This window comes from Lathyrus oleraceus, chromosome 5, assembly GCF_024323335.1.
Source record: "Lathyrus oleraceus cultivar Zhongwan6 chromosome 5, CAAS_Psat_ZW6_1.0, whole genome shotgun sequence".
Classification (NCBI taxonomy): domain Eukaryota; kingdom Viridiplantae; phylum Streptophyta; class Magnoliopsida; order Fabales; family Fabaceae; genus Lathyrus; species Lathyrus oleraceus.
The window spans coordinates 223174625-223185250 of NC_066583.1; the positions used below are offsets into that span (position 1 = coordinate 223174625).

General features: G+C 35.9%; 2 protein-coding genes across 2 annotated transcripts; one reads left to right on the plus strand and one right to left on the minus strand.

The window, feature by feature from the left end:
• Positions 1-7495: 7495 nt before the first annotated feature.
• On the plus strand, positions 7496-8247 carry LOC127083129 (uncharacterized). Its single transcript, XM_051023372.1, has one exon. It carries the CDS (start codon positions 7878-7880, stop codon positions 8085-8087), a length of 210 nt encoding a protein of 69 aa, XP_050879329.1. The 5' UTR covers positions 7496-7877; the 3' UTR covers positions 8088-8247.
• On the minus strand, positions 8234-9470 carry LOC127083128 (uncharacterized). The gene is made up of 2 exons (XM_051023371.1): positions 8800-9470; positions 8234-8632 (listed from the first exon to the last, which is right to left on the minus strand). The coding sequence occupies exons 1-2, from the start codon at positions 9167-9169 to the stop codon at positions 8616-8618; spliced, it is 387 nt and encodes a 128-aa protein (XP_050879328.1). The 5' UTR covers positions 9170-9470; the 3' UTR covers positions 8234-8615.
• Positions 9471-10626: the final 1156 nt, after the last annotated feature.

A 10626-nucleotide genomic window follows, 5' to 3' on the forward strand; every position in this document is an offset into this window, starting at 1 on the left:
AGCTTGTCAGAGGCAGGATCTTACTTATCATCCATCAACTGGTCAACATGGACAACTTTGAATACATTCATATAGCTTAGATCCAACCAGGACGAATAAGGTCGCATGTTTCTCTGCCCACTCAAACTAAGTACCAAAGGTATCCACCAGTATGTCCTTAAGCACATACACATCATCTTCTAGCTTCTTCTTAGAGCTGAGATCATTGTCTAGGGACAATTTCAATTTATGCGTCGAGACAGAAAATTCATGAGCCTTGGTTTTCTCTTCCTAGTGCTTGGTTGTCAAGGCCTCATTGTCTTTCTACAAAGCCTTTATTATCGTATGGCCTTTGGCAAGATGCTATTGGTAGCTTGTGAGCTTCAATTTCAAATCATTCTCATCTTGAGTATGCTTTTTCTCTATCAGCATCCTCCATCAACAAGACCCTTAGAATGTGGTTCCACTTGAGGTTAGGCAACTTAAAGGACGTTTGGATGCTGATGGACTTGCAACCGCTTGGGAAGTCCTCTCAAAAAGGAAGGCATGCACCATTGAACATTATCGCGTGAAAATTAGGATCATTCTAGATAGAGGACTGAGGAGGCAAGTCCTTCCTCACTGATGATGTATGTATGCCTACCCAATTTGGAACATTGATATGAATTACATTACTCTTTGGAGCAGGGGATGAGTCAACTTTCCGCTTCTGGGTTTTAGGAGCATGTGGTTCAGAAGGCTTGTCACCCTTGATTTTCCTCTTAATCTCTATAGGGTTCAACTCATCCAAGCAACTCCAGGGGTTGTCGAGTCCTGAGCGCTCAAATTTCCTCTTCGTCGGGTGTTCTTTCCTCTCGGACTGGGGAGATTTTTGACATCTTTTATCTAGAAATAAGAGTAATAAATATAATCCATATGAACAACAAAAGAAAAAAATACCAAGTAAAGGCAATTATTATACTAAACTTTGACATCTTTTCTTTGTATTTGTTTGTAACACAAGTGCAATGGCTGAAAATAACCCTGGCAGAACTAGACTCGATTGTGTGTCCCAAACCGTGTCGGTACGGCATGAGAGGGCCGCAGTGAGGACCATTAGGCCACAAGTCAATGATAACTCATTTGATGGTTTGCAACACCGAGGTTCCCAACCATCTGGTTCTGCTTCTCATAACCACCTCTCTTAGGTATCTACTTCACGTGGCCACAAATCCCCTAATGATGTAGCAGAACCTAAAGCCCCTGAACCCCTGAAGCCCCTGAATGCTAGGAGGAATCCGTTGCTAAAGCCTCTTTAGAGAGTTATTCAGAAGACCTTATGGACACCTCCTTCCTTCGTCTCTATATAGACCATGCTGCTAGGCATGTCTGGGAAGGAGAGGTATATTTATTTTTCTTTTGTAATACATCTATTTTCAACTAATTAAATTAATCTTGACAATTTTATTTTATTTTTATAGGAGAGTGTGTATTTGAAATCGGTAAACCACGATAAGAAGATATTGGAGTTGGACCAACCCACTGCTGATTGGTTTTAGGATGTTATATGCTACTTCGGTTTCTCGGTTTATGTTCTACCGCATACATGACCATAAACCATGACACGCAAGTGTCTTTTAAGGATATGGCCATCAACTTGGATGGCATCTTATTCCTCTTTCATCTTCCCATAAGGGGAGAATTACTGGGCCACATAAGGCTCGTTTGAGAGGAAGTCGTCGAGATGATGGTCACCCATTTGAGGGTTAACCTAGCTAAGGCCTCAAAGAAGGCAGCTGACACAAGAGATGCTCATGCAAGATTTAGGTTTTTTTTTGAAAAGCTTTATAAATACCATTGGCAGTGGACTGAGGATGTAGAAGGTGATGACCTGTAGGTTGATTATGATTAGACTTGCGCATTGAGGTGTTACCACTTGTTCTTGGTTGGTGCGTCCATGTTTATGGGAAAAAAGTGAAACCTATGTCGATGTGATCTACCTTTTGTACTTCATCGACTTGACTGCGATTCATGAGTATAACTAGGGATCGCCTATTTAGTCTACCTATACTCGAAGTTGGGCGAGGGTTGTCTTTGAAAGACAAAGCAGATGACGAGTAGTTGCACGCTACTTACGGTAATTTACTATTACTAATATTTTCACAATTCACTTGTTACACTTGTTATTAATATTGTATCTAAACTACTTTTAGGGACAAATCATCTCCCATTTCCCTCGTATCACCAGGTGGGAAACTGTGTCTACCTACATTGAGGATTGGCCATGTGCTGCTGCATTTCTTCCGTACCGAGGGAATAATACGGTCGAGCCACTCAGAGTGTATCTTGACTTTCAAGTAACATATGATGTTGCCTTTTGTCCATACGAGGGGTCACTACCAAACGCGTTAGCTGGAAGTCATTTCCCTATACTCCAAATGGATGGCATGGTGGTCATTTCTTATGTATCCTTATTTTCCCGAGCGAGTGATATAGATGTTTGGCTATTCATAGATTATTCCAAAACCCTATATGAGTCTGCTCCTACCACCATCTTCCATAGAAATCTTGAAGATATACTTGACTATTTCGAGAGTCATTTGGTACTAGAGGAGTATCACAAGGTACTAGCTCATGTGTATTAGGCATATGCAGGAAGTTACATGACATGGTTTTTTAGGGTGTAATAGCTTATCATGACACTAGACGCTCTTGGAAGATCACATATGTCAGTTAATCAGAAGGTATTTTAGGCTAGGTATGACCATACTAAGGACGTGTCGGCGGTTTGTCAGTGTATTATGGAGATAGGTAAAGCAGATATAGAGGTATGACTCTTTGAGGATGGCAGTCCCCAACTGGCCTTCATGAAGAGCGTAATTTTCGAGTTACAAAATGCCTTGCAGTACAGGCGGAGGAGAAAGTAGGGGTTATACATACCCAGTAGTTTGTGTTTGGATGTATTATCTTTTTCTATTTTCAAACAAATATTATGTATGATATTGACATTTTAGATTTACTCTAATTAATGTATGACTTTTTTGCTTCATTTCACTTTAATATAACTTGAGTTTTATTTAATATAACTTGTCTTCAATAAATTACAATGTTGAGGCAATGGTGCTTTTAATATAACTTGAGTTTCCTTTAACATAAATTGTCCTAAAAAAATTATAATATTGGGACAATGGTTATGCTCTGAAATGACTTAGGAGGTTTCCAGAGATGCATCTCTGAAACATTCCCCCTTCAATTAACACACTTCTAATCCCTTTTAAAGAATTTCATGAAACATTTCAAAGATGCATCTCCGGATACACCCAGATAATATATAGAGATGCATCTCCGAACCATATTTTGTTCAATATGGGGTGACTCTCAGAAAACCAAAATTTGGTGTGATTTTGGGTGCGTCTGAAGATGCACGAATGACATTTTTTAGCTTTCAGATGTGAGGGATGCACACATAAGGGTGTAATGAGCATTTCCTTAAATTTTTGTCAAAAAATGAGAAAATGGAAGAAGAAAAATTAAGGCCCAAACTTCCTTGGAGAGACGTATGGCAATGGCCCAAAAATTTAAGGGCATTTCTTAACGCACCCAATATATTACTAGGGCACCACATGAAAATACAAAAATAACTCCAGGTTCCAGAGATGCATCTCCGGACACACCTCAAACACACACAATATATGCCAATTCTAAGTCACACCCTAAGGGTGTGGCTTTTTTAGATCCGGAGATGCATCTCTAAAACCTGTTCGTAGATGCATCTACGTAGCATACTGAAACAGAAACAAAAGCAGAAAATCAGAAAGTTGTATTTTGACAAAATAAAATTATCATTCATAACATAAAATCAACATTATGTATGTGATGTTAACATAAAATCAAACATTACATTTCAATATCCTGGTGGACGCTTCAACATCTTCACAATATCTTTGACTGATCTTGAAATCTCTGCTTCCACCTCGATCATACCTTTTATTGTAAAACAGAAAAATGTATTCCATATAGCCCTTACATTTGCATTCGTCTCGAGCTCATAGTTGTTGACTAAATCTTTCTTTCGTTGTTAATTGACGGTGAACGGTACTTGAGTTTCAAAAAAATTCGATTATCTCAGTTAGGTAGGAGATTCTGCACTTCGTATTGTAGATCTGCAAAAGGGGTGTACTCATTATTGTAAAAAAAATTCCCGATGTCGCGTTGGAAAATGAGACATTTGCGACATACCAAATGATTTTCATGTTTTACATTTGTGACATTTTATGTTTGTATGATACATGATACAATATTCTATATTTATAGTAGTTGTAGACAAATATGGACCTAAAAAATTATATCTTGTATTAGTGGAGGTTTAGGAGATGCATCTCTAATACCATCCTATTCTATTATTTCGGAGATGCATCTCCAAAATCTCTCATGTCCAAACAGAAAATAGAACATGTGTGTTTTGTTTAGAAATGGACAATTTTTTTGGAAAAAATCAAAATGTTTTAAAATATTTGAAACTGTATATATTACACTTCATTAATATTAATACATAATTACATACAATTAATTGATGACAAAAAACTAAAACGAATTGAAAGATTTTTCGCTAGCTAAATCTACAAGTTTGGGTGGTACCCCCTTTGACTTTTGTGCATTTGATTCTCTTTCCATGTCGCTCAATTTGGTGAACTATTGCATCCTTTCCAAAAATTGGTCCGACCAAGTCTCGACTTTTGTTGTTGAATGAGTTGTCCACTCCACTGATGTAAGTGGTATAGGGCATCTCGGTTTCAAATAAACTTGAATAAAGTGTCATGATTTTAAAATCCACCCAGTACACATAATACGATCATTTGGTTTTTGTGGTGGGGCAGTGCACAATGGGAAAAAAGTTTCCGAAAAATTGTATCTTGTAAGATCAATACACACTTTATAATACGCACTTGTTATGAGATGACCCATTTCAAGGAAGCGTGTCCATTTTTTCTCTGGTACTGGTCCACTAATGCAAGGAACAAGAGACTCATAAATTACATCAAAATTTTCTCTCTTTCCGTAAAGTCGTGTGTATGATTCTTTATGGGTCATCAACTCATGGATAAGTTGATGGAGGACAAGTGTGTGATCATCTTCTCCTTTACCGAGCAAAGCTGAAACAACTTATAAATTGATGTATTTTTGCATAAAAATCGGCATCTTGTCAATGAATAGAATTTTTGGTTGAGGCGGTGAGGGAGCCAGGGAGGTGGCTTTCTAATGCGAGCTCCTTTAAAAACACTTTTTTGAGATTTTGGAGTTGGTGAGTCCAGAAAAACTTTGTCAACATGTTCAAAATACGAAGGAGATCATTTAATTGTCACTCGGTGTAGGTTTGACCTTCTTCAGAGCACCTTTTGTTTTTACCAGTTGATAGGGTGGTTTCAAGTTAGTGGTTTTTGGATAAATAATATTCCTCAATTGTTCTTTGATGTGGAGTTTCATATCGTCACTGGCTTTCAAAAATATCTCTTGTATCACTTCTCATTCATCAAGATAAAGATATTTGATTTATCATCTTTCATGATACCATCATCATTAAACCTAAGCCTTTTCTAGTGACTACAAACTTCATCCATTCTTAATGGGTTACCTAGTTTCACCTTCTTTGCAATAAGACAAACACATGAGAGACCATAGATTTTCACAATTATGCAACCACACTTTGCGTTATCAGAGCCTACATTATCAACTCGTTTTTCTTCATGAAAAATATAATCCAAACTTGCTCAAGATATGTTGTCGACCAACTGAGAATAAAGATTATTGTCTTTAAATATGTGTTCCAAAATTGTGATGCTCTGACCAAATGATGTTTATATCTCATTAGGAAATACCTTTGCAGTCAAATTCATCAAATCGACATCACGGTCGGTAACAATTACTTTCGACATCTCTTCTTGGTCCTTCAACATTTCCCGACACAAGCCCAAGTAAAATTCTCCTTTTTTCTCTCTAAAAATGAAAATCCGACAAAATAAGTCTTCTCAGTAGAGGTAACACCAAATATCTCCAATAATAGAAGTTTGTACTTATTTGTCTTATATGTTGAGTTAATGATGAGCACAATGAGAAACATGTTGAACAACTTGTTGGAATGAGGATAAGTCTAAAATATATCTCCAACGACTACTCCATCCCCGCACGTTGGGTACCTAGAAACATAATTGTTATCATCCAAAAGTTTCAATAGTTGTTGCATTTTACTTCTATCACCCTTAACGTCTTGTTATTTGGGTATCGAATATTGTACACTTGCTTGATATTTGAGATATTTTTTGGTCTTTTACGTTTCAAAGTTGCTAGTATATTTTTCGGTTGAATCAAATTCAATGTCATGTCTGAAATGCATTCCTTCTCTTCCGGCATGAGGCGACACACAATTGGATGACCGCCTAGCTTTTCACACAAGTCATGGTTATGTAAACGACATATGACATTAAATCTCCATTTTTTAATTTGCCAACATATAACCACGCAACTTAAAGGGACACTCACATTTTCTTAAACTGGTGTCATCTCGTTTAAAATTTCGGAGAAGATGTTTATATTTTCCACTTCTTTTGCATGTCACTGTCACAAATGCACCTCTTTTATCAGAATCATTATTGGACCTTTCGATTACCACATCAAATCCCAGTTTAGAAGCCTTTGTACGAATCCATTTAATCATATAATCACGAAATTCAAACTCTTGCTCATTTTTAAATTGGTTGTCAACGTCTATCTCCTTCACAACAACACATTTGACATCCGGAGACACATGTTTGGGGAAAACATCGGAATGCACCATATATAATGAAAACAATTACAAAAAAAATAAAAAAACTACTAAAATTATAAACAGAGTTGAAAAATGAGAACAAACAGGGTAGGAGATTCATTTGTAGGGGAGTTCAAACAAACTTTTAAAATACATCTCTGGATTCAACACACTTTTTTTCATAATAAAAACAAACTTAATGTGATCAATGAGGTTTAAAATGAATGATATTTACCAGAAATTTCAGCTTATTTTCCTCCTTTTGATGTGATGAAACACAAGAATGAAGATTTGGAGTTAAAATGTTAATTGAGAATGGAATAATTTTTTTAAAAGAGTTTGGAATGAAAAATAGATGAGTCTTTGATCATGCATATGACTGTTTTATCAAAATCATGTTTCTTTATTCTGGTGATGCATCTCCATAAATATTTATCATGTAAAACTGACAAATATTTTTAAATTCAACCTCAAATCTCCGAATATATTGATATTGGACTATTCCAATATCATATATTTGTTGAAAATGTCTAAAAATACATTTTAAAATAAAATTTTGTTTTACCGAAACTCCAAAATTTAATTAACAATTTAAATCCAATATGTCATTACTATTAGTCTCTTTACAACGGTTGAATGACACAAACTAAATTGATATTTTCATCTTATCTTGCACGGAATTCAGTTCAATTAAATGAAAAGCCACAAGAAAGAACATGCTGGCACGTAGCACTTTGCTTTGATTGTTATCCTCTCCAGGCCACCACTTCCACCGACTATGACATACACCCAATCCAAACTCAAAACTAGCTCTTATTTATTTTATTTGCATCTCTCATTGCTTCTCCTTTTTAGTATATTATTTCATTATTCCATCCTTGCTTACTCAATTGAATTTTCCTTAATCAACTCCCATGTACTAATCATCGATTATGAGATAATTAATTCACTAAGCTGCTGCCAGGTGCCACCAATCTCTTAAGCTTGCTTCTTCATTCACTCAACCGAACCACTCCACACAACAATAATAAATCACCTGTTATTGTTTCTGTTATCAAATATATATGTGAGTTGTGATTTGTGAAAGAGGAAAGAAAATAAGTACTACAGTAGTAGAATGGCGGATTGGGGTCCAGTGGTGATAGCAGTGGTGCTGTTTGTGTTGTTAAGTCCAGGCCTGTTGTTTCAAGTGCCGGGAAGGAACAGAGTGGTGGAGTTTGGGAACATGCATACTAGTGGTGTATCTATTTTGGTTCATACAATTATCTTTTTTGGACTCATTACAATCTTTCTTATTGCCATTGGTGTTCATATCAACACTGGTTAACTCATTTTCATCAAATTATTATAGCCTTCCTTTAATTTTAGTTCTGGTGTGGTTTGAAGTTATGTTGGTTTTTATCTTTTGGAATATTTGATGTACTTTTCTTTACAATTATCGAGTGGTATTTGGAATTAATAATAAGATTGGTATTTGGAATTAATAACATAGGAGTATGTATTTGTAACTTATGACTTACTAAGAGCTAAGTCATATAATTTCTTTCACTTTTACAATGCTTATAATTTCTTTCACTTTTACAATGCTTATAACACAAATAACAAGAGCTGAAAAAGCCTGTAATATTAAGATTTCAGTTCACAAAAGTGGTATTAATAATAACCCTTCATTCTTTGGTAGACATTTGCTCAGCTCTTTCTAATGTACAGAGAATCCATATCCACAAAATTCAGTAACTATATATGCACGTTTCCTGCGTCCGATAACAGGAGAAGGAAGCTCCATAATCTGGAGAATTTGTTGTACGAGGCACCACACAATCAGTATCCTCATTTTCATTCTCCATTTGTCATCTCACATAACCTTCCACGCTGCAACAACAAAAACCTCAAAATTAGATACAGGACAACATTAAAATGTGAAGCAACAAAAAAAAAATCAAACATGTTTCAGGTTTTGTCGAATTATTACGGAATAAAAGACAAAACAAAAATATTCATATTTCAAACAACTTCATAACAGTTTTCTTTTTTGTTACCTGGGATATCCTTACGCGGCTCTGGCGCCGCCGTAACGTAACGGAAAATAAAACTTCCGAAATCGGAGAGAGTCGAAACGATTCCAGCGACGTAGAGGACCATAATCAATCCGATAACCCACGGCATCAAGACGAACCCGATGAAGAACGTGACCGATCCACATAGCATAAGAGCCAGCGAGATTCCAAGAAACATGGAGGCGAATCCCGCGGGGGAGATTTGAGGCGGAAGCAAGCGCCGTGACGGTGGACCCGGTGGATGATCGGAGAAATTCAACGGCGTTGGAGAAGAACGGAGGAGGTTTAGAACGATGGCTGATAGCTCGTGGAAAGCACGAGATTGATGATCTTCGTGCCTTGTTCTCATCATCTCGTTTACAGAACCGGTTGAAACAGAGTACTATGTTTATGTTGATGTTTATCTATGTGAGAAAAATGATGATTAAAATTATAATTTGGGGAATAATTAAATAGAGTTGAAAATTGGGAATGGAAAAGATTTGGTTTGTGTGAGATTGAGTGAAGAAAAATGGTTAATAATGAAGGTTGAATGATTCAATCTATAATAAAGACATTTTGGTATGGATTATGAATAATGGTGAGAAGAATACAAGAAGTTTGAAAAAGTGAATTGGGTTGGAATGCCAACAAGGAAGGAAAGAGGTTGCTTTATCTTGAAGAAAGCAACATCTTCGAGATCGGCACACCTAATCATAGCGCGTGTATTGCACCCCTCACGGTTACTAGTTGGATGCTTTCACATACGATGGAAATCAATACTTGTATTTTTTAAAATATTTTATAAAAATATTTAAATTATATATAATAAAAAAAGATAAACTCTTTCTTATATTTAAAATGAGCCGAATTAAGGATTAAGTCTGACATGTTAAAAAATTCAAAGATTATTCTTATTTTCAAACTTATCATTTAGTTGATTTATTAATCTACTTAAAATCTTATTTTATTTGAATATTTATCTAAGTAATTTAAACATAACATTAATAAATTAAAAAAAATCAATAAATAATTCAGTAAGGATGCAGCTTGTAGAACAAAGCATCACATTAAAGTGGTGTATCCAGATGTATGGACCGATGTAATTTGATTCGATTGGTGACAATAAATATTTTGTCACAATGATCATAGGAGAAAGCTATAGACATACATAATCAAAAGAAAAGAATAAGTATTCAAAGTGTTTAGGAAGTTCAAGTCCATGGTTGAAAGGAAAATCGATCACAAGCTTAAAATTCTCAAAACTGATGGAGAGTCGAATATGTCTCAAATGACTTTGGGAGGTTTTATGATCAAGAGGGCATAGTACATGAGGTAGTACGAATATATACACCATAATAAAACGGTGTAGTCGAAAGGAAGAATCGATCAATTGTGAACATGGTGAGAAACATGTTGAAAGGGAAGAACTTACCGAAAGAATTGTGGGGAGAAACGATGTCCATGGCTGCATATTTGTTGAATAAGTGTCCGCTTGAGAAGAAAACACTGGAAGAAGCTTAGTTTGGATTGAAACAGAAGATAAGTCACTTAAGAGTGTTTGGCTCGGTCACGTATTGACATGTGTCAGTACAACTTAGAAAGAAACTGGATGATAAAAGAGAATTAATTATACTTGTAGGGTATCACTCTACTAGTGGTTCTAAGTTGTATGATGCAGAGAACAGAAAAACCGTGGTCAGCCGAGAAGTCGTTTTCGACGAAATCAAGTTGTTGTAACAACCTGTACCCGGTTTTCAGAAAGTTGTACCTAGTTACAACAATGAGAAAACAATCTTTGCAGTGCTTGATAGTGCATAAAGAACAACC